The following is a 17,953-nucleotide window of genomic DNA, read 5'->3' as shown; positions in this document are numbered from 1 at the left end:
AAGGTATAATTTAAGTAGCTAGGATTAATAGTACCTGATATATATGCGGGTATATCGGACATTTTTCGAAAAATGTCCCAAAATTACCCCAGTTTTTAACGACTTCATATAAATCGCAATTTTGGATGTCCCTAAAGAGCTAGAAAGCTAAATTTGTTTATATTTGGATTGCATGAGAATGTAGCTTTCTAATAAGGTATAACTTAAGTAGCTAGGATAAATAGTACCCGATATATATGCGGGTATATCAGACATTTTTCGAAAAATGTCCCAAAATTATCCCAGTTTTTAACGACTTCATATAAATCGCAATTTTGGAGGCCCCTAAAGAGCCAGGAAGCTAAATTTTTTTATATTTGGATTTCTTGAGATTGTAGCTTTCTAATAAGGTATAACTTAAGTAGCTAGCTAAAATAGTACCCGATATATATGCGGGTATATCAGACATTTTTCGAAAAATGTCCCAAATTACCCCAGTTTTTAACGACTTCATATAAATCGCTAAAATAGTACCCGATATATATGCGGGTATATCAGACATTTTTCGAAAAATTTCCCAAATTACCCCAGTTTTTAACGACTTCATATAAATCACAATTTTGGAGGCCCCTAAAGAGCTAGGAAGCTAAATTTGTTTATATTTGGATTGCATGAGAATGTAGCTTTCTAATAAGGTATAACTTAAGTAGCTAGGATTAATAGTACCTGATATATATGCGGGTATATCGGACATTTTTCGAAAAATGTCCCAAAATTACCCCAGTTTTTAACGACTTCATATAAATCGCAATTTTGGATGTCCCTAAAGAGCTAGGAAGCCAAATTTTTTTATATTTGGATTGCTTGAGATTGTAGTTTTCTAATAAGGTATAACTTAAGTAGCTAGCTAAAACAGTACCCGATATAAATGCGGGTATATCGGACATTTTTCGAAAACTGTCCCAAAATTACCCCAGTTTTTAACGACTTCATATAAATCGCAATTTTGGAGGCCCCTAAAGAGCCAGGAAGCTAAATTTTTTTATATTTGGATTTCTTGAGATTGTAGCTTTCTAATAAGGTATAACTTAAGTAGCTAGCTAAAATAGTACCCGATATATATGCGGGTATATCAGACATTTTTCGAAAAATGTCCCAAATTACCCCAGTTTTTAACGACTTCATATAAATCGCAATTTTGGAGGCCCCTAAAGAGCTAGGAAGCTAAATTTGTTTATATTTGGATTGCATGAGAATGTAGCTTTCTAATAAGGTATAACTTAAGTAGCTAGGATTAATAGTACCTGATATATATGCGGGTATATCGGACATTTTTCGAAAAATGTCCCAAAATTACCCAAGTTTTTAACGACTTCATATAAATCGCAATTTTGGATGTCCCTAAAGAGCTAGGAAGCCAAATTTTTTTATATTTGGATTGCTTGAGATTGTAGTTTTCTAATAAGGTATAACTTAAGTAGCTAGGATTAATAGTACCTGATATATGCGGGTATATCGGACATTTTTCGAAAAATGTCCCAAAATTACCCCAGTTTTTAACGACTTCATATAAATCGCAATTTTGGATGTCCCTAAAGAGCTAGGAAGCCAAATTTTTTTATATTTGGATTGCTTGAGATTGTAGTTTTCTAATAAGGTATAACTTAAGTAGCTAGCTAAAACAGTACCCGATATAAATGCGGGTATATCGGACATTTTTCGAAAACTGTCCCAAAATTACCCAAGTTTTTAACGACTTCATATAAATCGCAATTTTGGAGGCCCCTAAAGAGCCAGGAAGCTAAATTTTTTTATACTTGGATTTCTTGAGATTGTAGCTTTCTAATAAGGTATAACTTAAGTAGCTAGCTAAAATAGTACCCGATATATATGCGGGTATATCAGACATTTTTCGAAAAATGTCCCAAATTACCCCAGTTTTTAACGACTTCATATAAATCGCAATTTTGGAGGCCCCTAAAGAGCTAGGAAGCTAAATTTGTTTATATTTGGATTGCATGGGAACGTAGCTTTCTAATAAGGTATAACTTAAGTAGCTAGGATTAATAGTACCTGATATATATGCGGGTATATCGGACATTTTTCGAAAAATGTCCCAAAATTACCCCAGTTTTTAACGACTTCATATAAATCGCAATTTTGGAGGCCCCTAAAGAGCTAGGAAGCTAAATTTGTTTATATTTGGATTGCATGGGAACGTAGCTTTCTAATAAGGTATAACTTAAGTAGCTAGCTAAAATAGTACCCGATATATATGCGGGTATATCAGACTGAAATAATTTGTTTAAGGGAATACAAATTATATTTAAATTTTCTCCTTTATTAGGTTGAAGACTAATATTCTTTGGAGAAAATGAATAATTATATTCACTCATAAAGTGAGTATAATTATTGAGATGATAATAAATAAAATTAAAATTGCATTAATAATTTGTGGGTAATATGTACATATATATGGAGAAATATATGTATAATTATTGGTTGGTACTTTACCTTTTTGTTTGTTTGGTTGTGAGTTACCAAATTAGTAGACCAGATTTTTTTTTTCGTTAAACGTTATAAATTATGTTTATTAAAAAAAGGATGTAAAGGCAACAGACGAGTTCTGTTGCTATGTGAGAAGTGACAAATTATAATTTTTGTTTTAATAAGGAAACCTAATTTTAACTTCCAAAACCCGAAGATGTTTTGGAATTTCTTATGTATAGCTAACCTACCGTTAGCAACATTTCATTAAAATTATCTTAATTACTAACATTTTAGTTCATTATTATGTTAAATATTAAGGTAGTACATATTTACCTTTATTTAAAAATACTAACAATTCATTTTAAAATAACAATTCATGGTAAAATTCATTCAATAATAAAATACAATTAATAGTACAAAATTCAAATAATATTATAAAATTCAATTAATAAAATTGATAAAAATAAAATAAAAAAATTCAATTAAATATGGTTTAAACCGTAGTTTAAACATGGCGCCGGCCTCGGCCTTTGCCGGGTTTATTCTGGCTTGCTTTGAAAGCATAATACGTTGGCCAGCGATTTAATAGCTTCAGCCAAGATATGTTGATCTGGCATTGGTGGTGTGGTAGTTGAAACAACTGGAGCTGGTGATTGTTGAAGTTGATGTTGTTGAGTTTGATGACGTTGTTGAGTTTGATGACGTTGTTGTTGTTGATTATGCAGCTGTTGGCGTTGATGACGACGATGATGTGGCTGTTGGCGTTGATGACGACGATGATGTGGCTGACGAGGTTGATGGTGTCGGTGTTGACGATGCTGATGATAACGTTGACGATGGTGATGATGATGTTGACGTGGTTGTTGGTGCGGTTGTAACTGGGTCTCGGCGTCACGACTGCGTTGGCTGCTGACGGTAGACAAGTTGGGCGATGGGCTGCGGGTCCTCGATGGGTGCAACATGGTGTGGTGCAGTTGGTTGCATTTTATGCAAGACTCCATCGAGGTACACGACCTTATATTGTGGCTTCGAGCCAAACAATTGGTGCAATAGCCAAGACGCTCAACAATATCACGTCTTCTCTCTGGCGTCATTTTTCGGAATTTCCGGCAAAACTTGAGCCCATGATACCCTTTACAGATGATGCAATAATAGACTTCTAAGTCCCTCGGGACTACGCTTCTCTCATCGTTTGGGTTTTGAGTTTCATTGGGGACCCGAGTTGCTGTCAGTCGTCTATTTGACCTGCTGGGAAAATATATAATAAGGAAAATACAGTTCAATTAGTATGTTATATGGAAATTGTTGGATAATAAATGGATGTGGGTAAAAAGCCACTAAACAGCAATGATTTTGAATAACTGGAAATCTTTATTATGCCAATAATTTTGAATACAATATTTGAGTAGAAATAATTATAAGAAACTATTTGAGAGAATTATCTAAATGGAGGATTGTACTTTAAGGTTTGAGTCAACTTGCGCTTCCTCTTGATTTAGAAAAGGGAGGTAACATAATTTGACGATAGGGCGCTTAATTACACCGCTAGCGGTACGTACGTCTGCAGTTCTTACATTACCATCTGAACCAGAAAATGTTTTTTCGATCCTGCCAAGATTCCATTCATGAGGTGGTAGTAGATCGTCCATAACAATAACTAAATCTCCAATCTGCATATTTTTGCAAGAGGTTTTCCACTTATACCTTTTGTGTTGTGATTTCAGATAATCAGTTTTCCAACGTTGAGCAAATTGATGATGTATGGCTTTCAGCTTTTCCCATCTATTTAAAACCGACATGTTCGAACAATCTTGTTCAGGGAATGCCATCAGGGGGGCACCTCTTAGAAAATGTCCAGGCGTTAGAGCTGTGATATCTGAGGGATCTTCTGAAACTGCTGATATAGGTCTTGAATTGAGTACTCCTTCTATTCTTGCTAAAACTGTTGCGAATTCTTCGAAAGTAAATTTATGAGAACCTGCAATTCGCTTAAAATGATATTTAAAACTCTTTACGGCTGCCTCCCAAAGGCCTCCCATATGAGGAGCGTGAGGTGGAATGAATTTCCATTCAAATCCGTATGTGATGTATTTCTGAGCTACATCTTGGGCACTATTTTTGACAAACGCAGAAAATTCTCGTTCGAGAGTTCTACTAGCTCCTAAGAAATTTCGTCCATTGTCTGTAACTACCCTTTGGGGGAGCCCCCGCCTCCCGATGAAGCGAGCGAAAGCAGCTTGGAACGCCGCTGAGGATAACTCTGAACAAGGCTCTAAATGGATAGCTTTTGTGCTAAAACATACAAACACACTTACGTATCCTTTAGTTATTGGAGATTTCCTTAGAATCGATGTTTTTGTCTCGAATGGTCCAGCAAAATCAATTCCTGTTACCTGGAAAGGAAGAGAGAGAGTACATCTTTCCGGAGGTAAAGGAGCCATTATTTGAGAGCTTGGCTGTTGTTTATACATTATACATCTTTTACACTTACGTATTATTCCTTTGATACGTGGTTTTAACCTGAATATGAGAAATTCAGTTTGTATAATTCTGTACATTTGACCGCAGTCAGCATGAGAGAGAAACTCATGCAAATGGTGTAAGTACAATTGGCAAAATCGGGAGTTGCCTGGTAAAATAATTGGGTAACGTTCACCATATGGTAGTGATGATTGGGATAATCTACCATTTACTCTTAAAATTGTGTCTTTATCCATAAATGGATTTAGACTTTTCAAAGGACTTTTATTTGAAATATTTTTTGATTCATTAACGCATTGATATTCCTCATTATAAAATCTTTTTTGAGCTAAAACAATTAGTCTCGATTTAACAAATTTCATCTCATTTTGTGTCAAAGAGACTTGAGTATTTTCATCAACATTTTGTCGCATTTTCTTCGTTGTATTATGAAAAAATCTAAAAATGTAGCATATTACACGTAAAGCTCTACTGTATGATGAAAAATTGTCCAATATATCATTTGCTTCAATCTGAACATGTAGAGATTGTATTTCTTTATCTTCTGAGCTACGATTTAAAATATTTCTTTTGGGCCATTCTGATGAAGGTTTTTGTAACCATGATGGTCCATTCCACCAAAGTGAATTATTTACCAAATGTTGGGCTTTACAACCTCGTGTGCCCAGATCAGCTGGATTATCATGTGTTGGGACATGTCGCCATGTGACATCAGACATTAATTCGTGTATTCGTGCTGTTCTGTTCGCCACATAGGTTTCCCACGATGAAGGTGGTTTTGATAACCATCCTAGGACTATAGCTGAGTCCGACCATAAATATATCTCGCTATTACTGAAATTGATAGAGTTTTTTACATAATTAACTAAATTTGCTAATAGCACTGCGCCATTAAGCTCTAAGCGCGGGAGGCAAACAGTTTGTAAAGGGGCTACTTTACTTTTTGCTACCAATAAATTTGAGAATGTGTTTTGAGTTTTTGTTTGGCACCGAATGTATACAGTAGCACAATATGCGGATTTCGATGCATCGCAGAATCCGTGAATTTGGATTGTGTCGCTAGGCATAAGTTGAATCCAACGAGGAATTGATATTAGTTCAACTTCAGACAAGTCCTGAACTAGCTCGTTCCAATTTTGTAGAGATTCCGCGTTAATTTCTTCGTCCCATTCTATACCGTCTAACCATAATTGCTGCATACATATTTTTGCTCTGATTACTATAGGAGCTAGCCATCCAGCTGGATCAAATAGTTTTGCGACAGATGATAGAACTTGGCGTTTTGTTATTTTCGTAGAAGGACTTATTGATGAGAAATTATAAGTAAATGTATCTGTGATTGCGTTCCACTTTATGCCTAAAGTTTTAGTTGAGCTAGTTTCGTGGAAACGTAAAAAATCTGAATCATATATATCCTCTGTTGGTAAATCTGATAATAATTGAGCATCGTTTGCTGTTATCTTCTTGAGTAAAAATCCAGCAGATTTTAGAGTTTTAATTAGCTGATTTTGTGCGTAACGAGTTTCTTCAATTGAATAACCTCCAGTTAAAATATCATCTACATAAGTTTCGTACCTTAAAATTGATGATGCTTGAGGGGATTCGGCTTTTGAGTCTGAAGCGAGTTGATGTAACGTACGAATTGCTAGAAAAGGCGCACAATTTACTCCAAACGTTACTGTTTTCAATTCGAAATCTTTAATAGGGCCATTTGGTTCAGGTTGATATAAAATTCTCTGGAATGCTCTATCGTCTGGATGAACTAGGATTTGACGATACATTTTCTGTATGTCACCACTGAACACATATTTATATCTTCTCCAATTCAGAATTACAGTTATTAAATCATTTTGAATTGTAGGACCAGTGTACAGAACATCATTTAGTGAAAATTTGGATTTTGTTTTTCTAGAGGCATTGAACACAATTCTTACCTTTGTAGTTTTATGTTCTGGTCGCACGACCGCGTGATGGGGCAAATAAAAAGAGCTATGTTTACCTTCAGAATTGATTTCGTTTGAGGTTGTTTCTTCCATATGGTCGAGAGTTAAATACTCATCCAAAACAGCTTTATATTCAGCTTGCAATTCTTTATTTTTTCCTAATGTTTTGTCCATACTGGCATATTGAGCGAGTGCGATGAATCTAGACGATCCTAAGAAAACCGATTCGGGATATTCCTTTTTGAATGGTAGCCTTACCATATATCGTCCATCTTTGCTTCGAGTAGTTGTTTTAGTGAAAAATTGTTCAACAAATTCATCTTCTTCGGATTTAAAGCGAGTTTTTGGTATTTCCTCTTGCTCCCAAAATTTTCTCAATAGTGTGCTGAGTTCTGAAGATTCTGATGAAGTGACAGCAGTTGTGAATGTTTGAACGGTTTCCGTTTTCATCGGTCCACTAAGCACCCATCCAAATATAGTTTTGTAAGCTGATGTTTGGCCACATATATTTTTCTTTATCCCTTCGAGGTTTAGACAATGTTCATAATCATTGCCAAGAATAAGATCAATTTGGGAAGATTTATTAAAATTCGGGTCTGCTAAATCCAATTTTCTAAGTTCTGCTGAATATGGGACATTAAACGTAACAGCTGGAAGTGTTTTAGTAACATTTGATAAAACAATTGCTTTAATTGGGATTCTCAGATTATATTTTCTTGCAAATAATGTGAAATCACACTCTTTTTTAGCTGATTGTTTTTGACCTCCTATTCCAATAATTTCAAAATGTGAATTTCTATAAGGCAACTGTAACCGACTTCTTATTCTTTCTGTTATGAAGGTTCTTTGAGAGCCTGGATCAATTAAAGCTCTTATCGTGAAAACTTCGCCTTGATGCTCTATTTGCATCAATGCTGTACGCAATAAAATGTTTTCATTGCTCGTAGAGCAGTTTGCTTGAACACGCCGTGAGGTAGTTGGAAGTTCATCTTTGTAAGAATTACTTGGCTGTTCTGTTTGTGTATTTGTATTTTGAACAATATTTTTATTTTGATTACCATTACCATTGGTTTGAGTATTTTCAGATGTTTTTTGTACATTTGATGATTTGTGTGCAATATGCAATAATGAATGGTGATCTTTTTTGCAGTAAAAACATGTTCTTTTACTTTTACAATTTGCCTTAATATGTGAAGGACTTAAACAATTGTTACATATTTTATTTTTGAAAACATAATCTATTCTTTGTTGTGTTGAAAAAGTTCTAAAATTGGGACAATTTCTTAAATAATGTACATTATTACATAGTTTGCAATTTGTGTTTATGTTTTCTTGGGATGTATATGTTTGAATATTAGGTTTTTTCGTATTAGACAGTGTAAAACTGTCTTTTGTGGTTTTTATGCTTGTTAGCCGCTCTACCGCTTCGTATCTGTCAACTAAAAATTGTGACATTTGTGACCATTTTGGTAGTTCACGAGGGGAAGTCAGTGATTGCTCCCATAGTTCTAAAGTACAATCTGGTAATTTTGTTGATATTAAACGAATTAAAATGGGATCCCAACTATTTACTTCTACCCCTAGAGTTCTGAGTGTTGCTAATGAGTCGTTTACTGACGACTGTATTTTTCTTATGGACTCACTATCTTCATTAATTGCTGCTGGTATATCAAACAAGATTTTGATTTGGTTATCTACCAAAACTCGTTTGTTTTCGTATCTTGTTTTTAACGCATTCCAAGCTAATTCAAAATTATCATTAGATAATGGATATCGTTTAACTATAGCACCTGCTTCGCCTCTTGTCTTGTTCCTGAGATGGTATAGCTTAGTTACAGGAGTAAGTTTTGAATGATTTATATAAACTGCAGTGAACATGTCTCTAAACGAGGGCCATTGTTCATAACTGCCTTTAAATATTTCTGTGTCGCATGGGGGGAGTTTAATGCAAATACTTGAATTATCGCTCGTTGGATTTTGATTTGGGACAGAGTGACGAGATGTTGATTGGAACATTGGCATTTGTACTGTATCTAAGCGGATACTTTTAAGAATTTCAAAAATTTGTGATGTGCTCTGTACATATGCGTCATTACAAGCATCAAATTCCTCTCTTGCTTGGTTCTTAAATTCTGCATCAATTACGTCATCTTGAGATAACATTACCTTTTGATATGAAGTATCTACGTTTGTCCATCTTGCATCTATTTCTTTTAACCTTGCCTCTAATATAGATTCGTTTTGATCTTCTCTTCGGCTCTCATTCACCTTTCCACAATACTGAAGCAAATGTTCACAATCAAATTTAAAATAATCTTTGTAGGATGGATTAAATGACCTATCAGCTGCAGGTGAATTTTCTGTTTCACGCGGCATTTTGTTTGATAATTGTACTTGATATTGTATTTTATTCAAGGAATTAGGTTTCTGTGGTTATACAGAGTAAAATTTTTAAATTATAAAGTATTATATTGAGATATAAACTTTTGAGATGTGCAGTTAAATTTTTCTAGTTTAGAACAAATTTTATTTTAATTTTTAGAGAATAATTAAATTTGTATTTAATTAATTTTAAATTTTTCGAAATATAATGTTATTTAATTATCGTACTAGATCCTGTACTAGTATAAAAGAAAACAAGAGATATAAATCCTATTTATTTGTTCACTTTTTAGTATATCATTAGAATTTTGTATTAAGTATAAAATAGTTTGTACACAAATGGGAGCAGCGGTTAATTACAGAGTGTTTTTTCTATATCCTTTTGTGATAGCTTAGCTATGGGGTAAATGCACTAGATAGTTGTAATCTAGTAAAACAAAATTAATAGAATATACACTTATAATCGAAAAAATTAGTTTTAATGAAACAATGAGATTGATAATGAAGCGGTTTAAACAATTATTAGTACCTATGTAGACTAATATTTTTATCAATTTTAATTTCATTAAAATTTTTGTGTACTATGTGGTATTCTGATTTTTATAGAGACAATTTTGTGAATTTGTTTCAGAGATACCACTTAAGCGGTTAATTGTGAACAAATAGGAAAATTAATCCGTAATCAATTTATTAAGTGGATTTAGTATTAATCATTAAATTTGATTTTTATTTTTTTTTTTTGAAATTTGATTTTTAGAAAAAAAATTATTTATTATGAGACAAAATTTTTATAGAAATATTTAAAATTTTAGATTTCTTCATTTGCAAATTAAATTTATTTAAATTTGTTGAGATTAAAATTTTCCTTTTATGTTAAATTTATTCTTTTAGAGAATATTCTTATTATTATGAATTTTTAAATTCTTTTGTATTATAAAATTTTTTCGATTATTATGAATTTTAACTTTTATAAAATTCTAATTGAAATAATTTTTGAATTCTATTTTGTAAATACTTTAAGAATTTTATTTTAAATAAAATAAATTTACTTTTTTAAATTGGTTTGGGAAAATGCATGTACCTTTTACTGTATAAATTTACTTGGTATATTGGTTTATGAAAATTGCAAGTACCTTTTACTGTATAAAATTAAACAAAATAAATTTCCTTAGTAAATTGATTTATAAAATTGTAGGTACCTTTTACTGTATAAAATTATACAAACCAAACCATGAGCAAAATAACTGTTAATTCTTGAAAAATTGTTGTTCTGGGTTTTTTAATATACTACAATAAACACTTGTATAAAGAAATTCAACTCAACAGTTTTTAATTGTAAATTTCATTTCTTTTATTGTATACGTGTTATTCTCTTTGTTTGTTCATCTACATTAAAGAGAGTGACAACGTTCCAACAAGTTTTTTATTTGTATTTTACTCAAGAGAACGCACTTAATGTTTTACCGGCGAGATTTGCAAGTTAATATAGAGAACGCACTTAACTTTACCGGCACGAATGATTATAGGGTTATATACATTTGAAATTTTTAAAATATTACTGAGATAAATGGTTAGTAGTTAAATATTTTATTAACTTTTGTTTCGTAATATATTTGTTATTGTGTAATGTACAATTCTCTTATTTCCCGATTACTTATATAGAATTGTAGTGTATAAAATTTTTTCCTCAAGTTTGTATCCTGTGTGGCTGTATTATGTATTCTTAATTAAGTCTCAAAATTCAAACTTTAAATACATATACATTTTTAATTCTATTCTACTTATTAGGCAGAATAAACACCACATTTGCTATTTCCACTTCAAGTTTGTGTTTTGTGTGGCTGCATATGTATTCTTAGTTATGTTTTAGAATTTAAACTTTAAATACATATACGTTTTTAATTCTATTCTACTTATTAGGCAGAATAAACACCACATTCGCTAATACACAATATCGCAATATTATTTCACACAATTTGGAATTTTCCAATTTTCTTCTCTATCGTTGGGATTTTCGGGTACAAATAATCACAAATTAGGGATTTTGTAAACCGGAGTTGCGAACCCTATATTTAGTGGACTGTATTTGGATTATTAAAGAGAATTGTATACACTTTACTTAAACACATGAATAATTGGGAAAACCGCATAAATATTTTTCAAACCGCACTTTTTAAATCAAATAAATTTATTTTTTTTGTTAAAATGCTATTTATTATTATATTTTTATATTATAATAATTTACATTATATTTTTCCTTTATATTTGATTTTTTGTAGAAATTAAATTACACACATTAAATGTTTGAGTGTAAAATTGATGTAGGTCAGTTTGTATAATATAGAGATTACTTACTTTGACTTGATGAATCTCTTACCTCAAGAGATATTCTTGATTCTCTTACCTCAAGAGATCTTAATTGATGTTGAGCTTCTTTTGTTGTTGTTGTTGGGATGTTTAACCAGTTGAGCATTTATGTTGTTTTCCTTTTTTGGTTCTTTGAGTGGGAGAGATGCAAAACCAATGTTTCTGTTTTGTGTTTTTCACTTTTTTCTTATTTGTAACTGCTATTTTTTATTTTTTTTATTTTATCTTAATTCTTATGTTCTCACTTTATTTTCTTACAATTATGTATGTATGCTTTGTGTTGAATGTAAAAAAAAACAATTAGGGTATTCGTTTTGTTAAAAATTAAAAACCAATTAGGGTATCCGTTAAATGATTAAAGTATGTAAAATAAGTGTGTATATATTTATGTTTTTTTTTTTTTTTTAGTATTCCGTTTATTATAAATATGTATATGTACATAAAAGTGAATTTATTTATTTGCAATATTTGTTAAAATCACTTTTTGTTGAAATTCATTTTATTTGTATGTACATATATGTATGAGAGATTATGTATTCATGTATATAACAAATATTTTTATGTTTTTAAATTATTTATTTTCGGAACATTTTGTTATATACATTCATACCTGTAATTTTAACGGCACCTTTTTCATTTATTTATTATATGTATATGTTTTTTATGTATTTATGTATATAACATACTTATTTATGTATTCGTTAAGTAAAAATTTATCTTTTATAAAATTTTGTTATATACATATATACATATGAATTTTAACGGCACCCTTTTTTTCTAATTAATTTTAACGGCACTTTTGTTAAAAAAAAATTTTACTTTTTTTTTTTTTTTTTTAATTTTTCGTTTTTTTTTCATATATAAGGTTTTAACGGCACTTTTTTTTTTTTTACTTAACCGGCACTTTTTCTTATACATAAATATTTACATTTTATTTCTTTTAACGGCGCTTTTTTTTTTTTTTTTTATACTTAACGTTTACTGGCTTTTATATTTTTTTTAACCTTGATTCTTTTTTGTTTCTTATTTTTTAATTTTCTTATTTTTCAATTTTAATTTTTATATTTTTTACAATTTTTAAGCAAAAAAAATCATTTCTTTTAAAATTTTTCTTAATTTCGTAAAATTTTCTCATTTTCTTAAAAAAATTTTTTTCTTTCTTGTTAATCTTTCAATTTTTTCATTCTTGTTATTTAATTTCCTAAAATCCCACGTTTCTTTTCCATGTTGTTTTTTTTTTATTTTTTAAGTTTCTGTTCGATTTTTTCCACTTATGTATTTTTTTTCCAATTTTATTTAAATTTTTTTTTTCATTCTTTTTATTTTTACTTTATTTAATTTAAGTATGTATTTTCCCAATTTTTTATTTTTGTTTTGCCGACGGCTTTTATGTATTTTGTATTGCCGACGGCTTTTATGTATTTTTTCACTTTATGTATTTTTGTATTGCCGACGGCTTTTATGTATTTTTTCACTTTATGTATTTTTGTATTGCCGACGGCTTTTATGTATTTTTTCACTTTATGTATTTTTGTATTGCCGACGGCTTTTTATTTAATTTAAATATATTTTTTTTTTTTTTCATCTATTTTATATATGTATGTAATTTTTCAATTATTTTTTTTTTTTTAACTTTTTGTATTTTTTCTTTACCGACGGCTTTTTAATTTAAATTAACACTTTTACTTTTCTTTTAATTTGGGTTTTTCGTACTTACATTTTCGACCTGTTATTTGAACTAATGTAATTGAGTGAGAAATTTTTGTATTACCTCATAATGTTGTATAGTTGAGTTATTTTTATGATCTTCTTTGTTCTTCTTTGTTTTATGTTATTGCCGACTTCTTTTGAGCTGAGGTGACCAGTTCAATTTTTGCTTAGGACCATGAAATAATTTGTTTAAGGGAATACAAATTATATTTAAATTTTCTCCTTTATTAGGTTGAAGACTAATATTCTTTGGAGAAAATGAATAATTATATTCACTCATAAAGTGAGTATAATTATTGAGATGATAATAAATAAAATTAAAATTGCATTAATAATTTGTGGGTAATATGTACATATATATGGAGAAATATATGTATAATTATTGGTTGGTACTTTACCTTTTTGTTTGTTTGGTTGTGAGTTACCAAATTAGTAGACCAGATTTTTTTTTTCGTTAAACGTTATAAATTATGTTTATTAAAAAAAGGATGTAAAGGCAACAGACGAGTTCTGTTGCTATGTGAGAAGTGACAAATTATAATTTTTGTTTTAATAAGGAAACCTAATTTTAACTTCCAAAACCCGAAGATGTTTTGGAATTTCTTATGTATAGCTAACCTACCGTTAGCAACATTTCATTAAAATTATCTTAATTACTAACATTTTAGTTCATTATTATGTTAAATATTAAGGTAGTACATATTTACCTTTATTTAAAAATACTAACAATTCATTTTAAAATAACAATTCATGGTAAAATTCATTCAATAATAAAATACAATTAATAGTACAAAATTCAAATAATATTATAAAATTCAATTAATAAAATTGATAAAAATAAAATAAAAAAATTCAATTAAATATGGTTTAAACCGTAGTTTAAACACAGACATTTTTCGAAAAATGTCCCAAATTACCCCAGTTTTTAACGACTTCATATAAATCGCAATTTTGGATGTCCCTAAAGAGCTAGGAAGCCAAATTTTATATTTGGATTGCTTGAGATTGTAGTTTTCTAATAAGGTATAACTTAAGTAGCTAGGATTAATAGTACCTGATATATGCGGGTATATCGGAAATTTTTCGAAAAAGGTCCCAAAATTACCCCAGTTTTTAACAACTTCATATAAATCGCAATTTTGGATGTCCCTAAAGAGCTAGGAAGCCAAATTTGTTTATATTTGGATTGCATGGGAACGTAGCTTTCTAATAAGGTATAACTTAAGTAGCTAGGATTAATAGTACCTGATATATATGCGGGTATTGTAATGCGTGCGTGCGTTTTTATGTGAGAATAGACTTCTATTTCTAGTGTCTGTTGTTAACTTTACATAAAGTAAATTCTCCAATAGAATTTTGCACATAAAAGTTAGTTTAGGGGTAGGACTGCGGGAGCCTTTAATTTGCTAGCATAGCAGCCGGGTGGGGGGTTCGTGTCCTTCCCAAACACAACCAAGTTCCTTACAACTCATTATTTTAGACTCCCTATTTATTTAAACAAAGATACTTTTAAGAGGGTCAGTACGACTAGATCTATAAAAAAAAGAAAAATGCCCCAGTCTAGTCATTTATGATGAAAAAATTAAATAAACTACTCTAATAGGTATACTTGAATTTGGATTCCTAACATCTCTCAGGTCTTATAGAGATGAACGCCTCTATACCCTCACCAACCAAATGTTCCATTGGCGAATTATTAAATTACAAGAACCCCTAACATTATTATACCCTAATTTATTGTATCATCGAATAAAAACACCTTAAATTTCGGACTAGCACCACATTGTGCAAAATATAACAAATTTATTTAATTTCAAAAAGAAAAACATTATTATATCTTAAAGTTAGCTTTTAATTTAATTTTCTCAATATTAAATATTAAATTTATCATAAATTTATGATTAAATTTCATATGACGATTAATTTATTCAAACAAAACAAATTAAATAAGATTCAAATATTTATATCTCAAATTAATCAGAAACTTAATTTAATAGAACATCTTCACTCTTTCTTATGAAAATTTAGCATAAAAAAAAACTTTACAAAAATATTGTCACTGTATTATATTTGTGTATTCAATGTAATCTAGTTTTTATCATTATAAAACATTTTTGAATTTAATTATTAATTTTATTAACTCATAACCACTGTGCTAGTTTACTTTAAAAAAAAACTTTATTTCTAGTCTGGATTTGCATTTCTACTTTTTTTATGGATCAAAACAAAATATAAAAAAAAACAAAAACCAAAATAGATTGAAGATTTCAACAAAAGATCAACATGAATACATCATACTCAGTGAGCAGACAGAGAACTTTGCAATGAGAGTATTGTAATGTAAATGCAATCAACATGTTTATATGGGAATGGTTTGGCAATGGTATAAGAAAAGCTTTAATATTGTATTAAACATGAGCTTTACATTATACTCTCTATAAAAAATTATTCCTTTTGGTTGTTGTTATTTTATCATATTTTCTAAAAAATGTATGTTAAAATTTTATGTTGCAAGAACTATAAACATATTTTTAGATAGAGATACGTATGATCGAACTTACCAACATAACATCGAACAGTAGAAGGCCTTCCAGGGTAGCGATGCAGGTTGCTAAAAGAATAAGATGTTTATGGTTCTTGCCTTTGTTTACATTGACCAGATTATTGTTTTGATTCTTGTATTAATTTATTACATTTCTTGTAATTATTTGTTTAACTTGTTATGTCATTTTATGGTATTTTTAAATTATTAAATTTTGTTTTCATGTTTTAACATTTTTATAGTAAACTTTGCACTGTGATATGTATAAATATTTTTGATCTATATTATTTCTAAGCACCATGGATATTTTTAAGCATTATGCTATGTATTAAATTCAGTAATTTCATTTTAAAATTTTCTTATGTAAATATTTCTTTTCTTTTATAACTTTTTAAATTAACATTTTTTTACATATTTTTTACTTTTTCATGTTTAAAAATTTTCTGAACTAATCACTGTTTGCTACTTTCTGATTTTACATTTCGATCTTAAAACATTGAACACTATTTGAATTTCTGGATTATGATTATATGAGATTTTCTTAAAATTTTGTATTGTTTTCACATTTCCCACTACTATTTTTATCACATATTGGATTGTTTTTAGTTCTATTGGATTATTTTTATGTAATTTTAATGTTGAATTCTGGATTTATGTGTAATTCTGGCAATGTAAAATGAAGCGTTTTGGTGAACTATGTTGACGATGATATTGTGGTGGTGATCATGGTGATATACTTTGGCAGATTTAGGTGACTTGATACATCATTTGTGTTATAGGCTTAGGCTTTTTGTTCAATATTTCTCACGAGGTTTTGGATCAGAATTTGTAGGTTTTACCTCCAGATCTATTAAAGACAATATATATTATAAACTACTGAAAAATTTAGGATCTGAGAGGAACGTTATTTACCCAAATTATTTGGATCTGATGTTTTGATCATAGGTGTAGTTTCGTGGCTGCTTCTCTTCTAATGAGTAATTGGGATACTTCATCCAAATGTGTGGTTAATGCCACAAGATGAGGATGGGCTACCAAATGATCAATTATGACACTTTGCTAGGCACGTGTATGGCAATTTTCTTGGAACCACAATAGTTTTAATAAATTGCGGATATGTGAGGCTTATTTCATGCAGGTTAACTGCAAAGATTTCACTTTACGTAAATCGATCACGTGTCTAATGGTATGTCTAAAACAAAAATTATATTGCCATTTTAGAATTAAAAGTCTTATTAATTCTTTAACAAAATTGTTCCTTAATTACCTTGATTCTGCAACTTTCACTCTGAATGGAGATAAAATTTTTACTTTTTCAGCTCAAAATTATTATGATGTTTTAAATTATTTAGGATTGAATTTTTTACTTTTATTTAATGTTATCTGGTTGAAAACTAGATGAAAAAGGAAGCTTAACTTCGAATCAAGCCATATATAAAGCGTCACGTTGCAGTTTAATAGAACAATCGAGACTATTTTCGATGATCGAATGTAAAAAACCGTAATTATTCTATTACAAGTTACTTTGTTGCAATCAAAAGTAGCAAATGTATAGATTATGTCTTGACATGATCATAACATAATATCAACAAATGTATTATTATCACTCACACCTATATTTCGTCTTTTTCTTTTATCTGCCAGTGTATAATTTACCACATAAAAATTACCACAATTATTATCTAAATTCTAAATATTATTTCATATTAATATTTTATAGTAAACTATTGGGGAATATTTAATTAAATTCATGTCAATGTTCTATACATGCAAATCTAGCAAAGACACAAACTAGTTACACCCGTGTGTCAATTTACAACTCTGAACAAATGATCGTCTACATTCCACAGCGTATGTAAAGGCAAACGTAAAACCAGAAAAAAGTAAAAAGAGTAACAATAAAGATCAAAGTTCGTTTTCATTTTGTTCTTCACCTTAAATTTTTACAAATTAAAAACAATTAAAATAATTTAATTATTCAGCAATAACTTGCTGAATTTACTTTATATAAAAAAGAGTGTACATTCTCTTCTAGTTTTATTTCATTGAGGTAAGAGAA

The 17,953-nt window shown here is 29.8% G+C and overlaps 1 protein-coding gene across 1 annotated transcript; it reads right to left on the bottom strand.

Annotated features, from left to right (window-relative positions):
* Nucleotides 1–3,911: 3,911 nt before the first annotated feature.
* Nucleotides 3,912–11,748, bottom strand: LOC135950653 (uncharacterized). Its single transcript, XM_065500184.1, has 2 exons — nucleotides 11,680–11,748; nucleotides 3,912–9,320 (listed from the first exon to the last, which is right to left on the bottom strand). Exons 1-2 carry the CDS (start codon nucleotides 11,746–11,748, stop codon nucleotides 3,912–3,914), a joined length of 5,478 nt encoding a protein of 1,825 aa, XP_065356256.1.
* Between the last annotated feature and the right edge of the window lie 6,205 nt (nucleotides 11,749–17,953).

Source organism: Calliphora vicina, chromosome 2, assembly GCF_958450345.1.
Source record: "Calliphora vicina chromosome 2, idCalVici1.1, whole genome shotgun sequence".
NCBI lineage: Eukaryota > Metazoa > Arthropoda > Insecta > Diptera > Calliphoridae > Calliphora > Calliphora vicina.
Note: the sequence above shows the minus strand (reverse complement) of the source record. Positions and strands in the feature narration are given on the sequence as shown.

What these genes read in the sequence shown, in the direction of transcription:
- LOC135950653 (XM_065500184.1), bottom strand. Translation starts at nt 11,748, where the DNA reads ATGCTCAACTGGTTAAACATCCCAACAACAACAACAAAAGAAGCTCAA. An exon ending in ATCAATTAAGATCTCTTGAG is followed by an intron (nt 9,321 to 11,679) that starts GTAAGAGAATCA and finishes GTATAACCACAG; the next exon opens with AAACCTAATTCCTTGAATAA.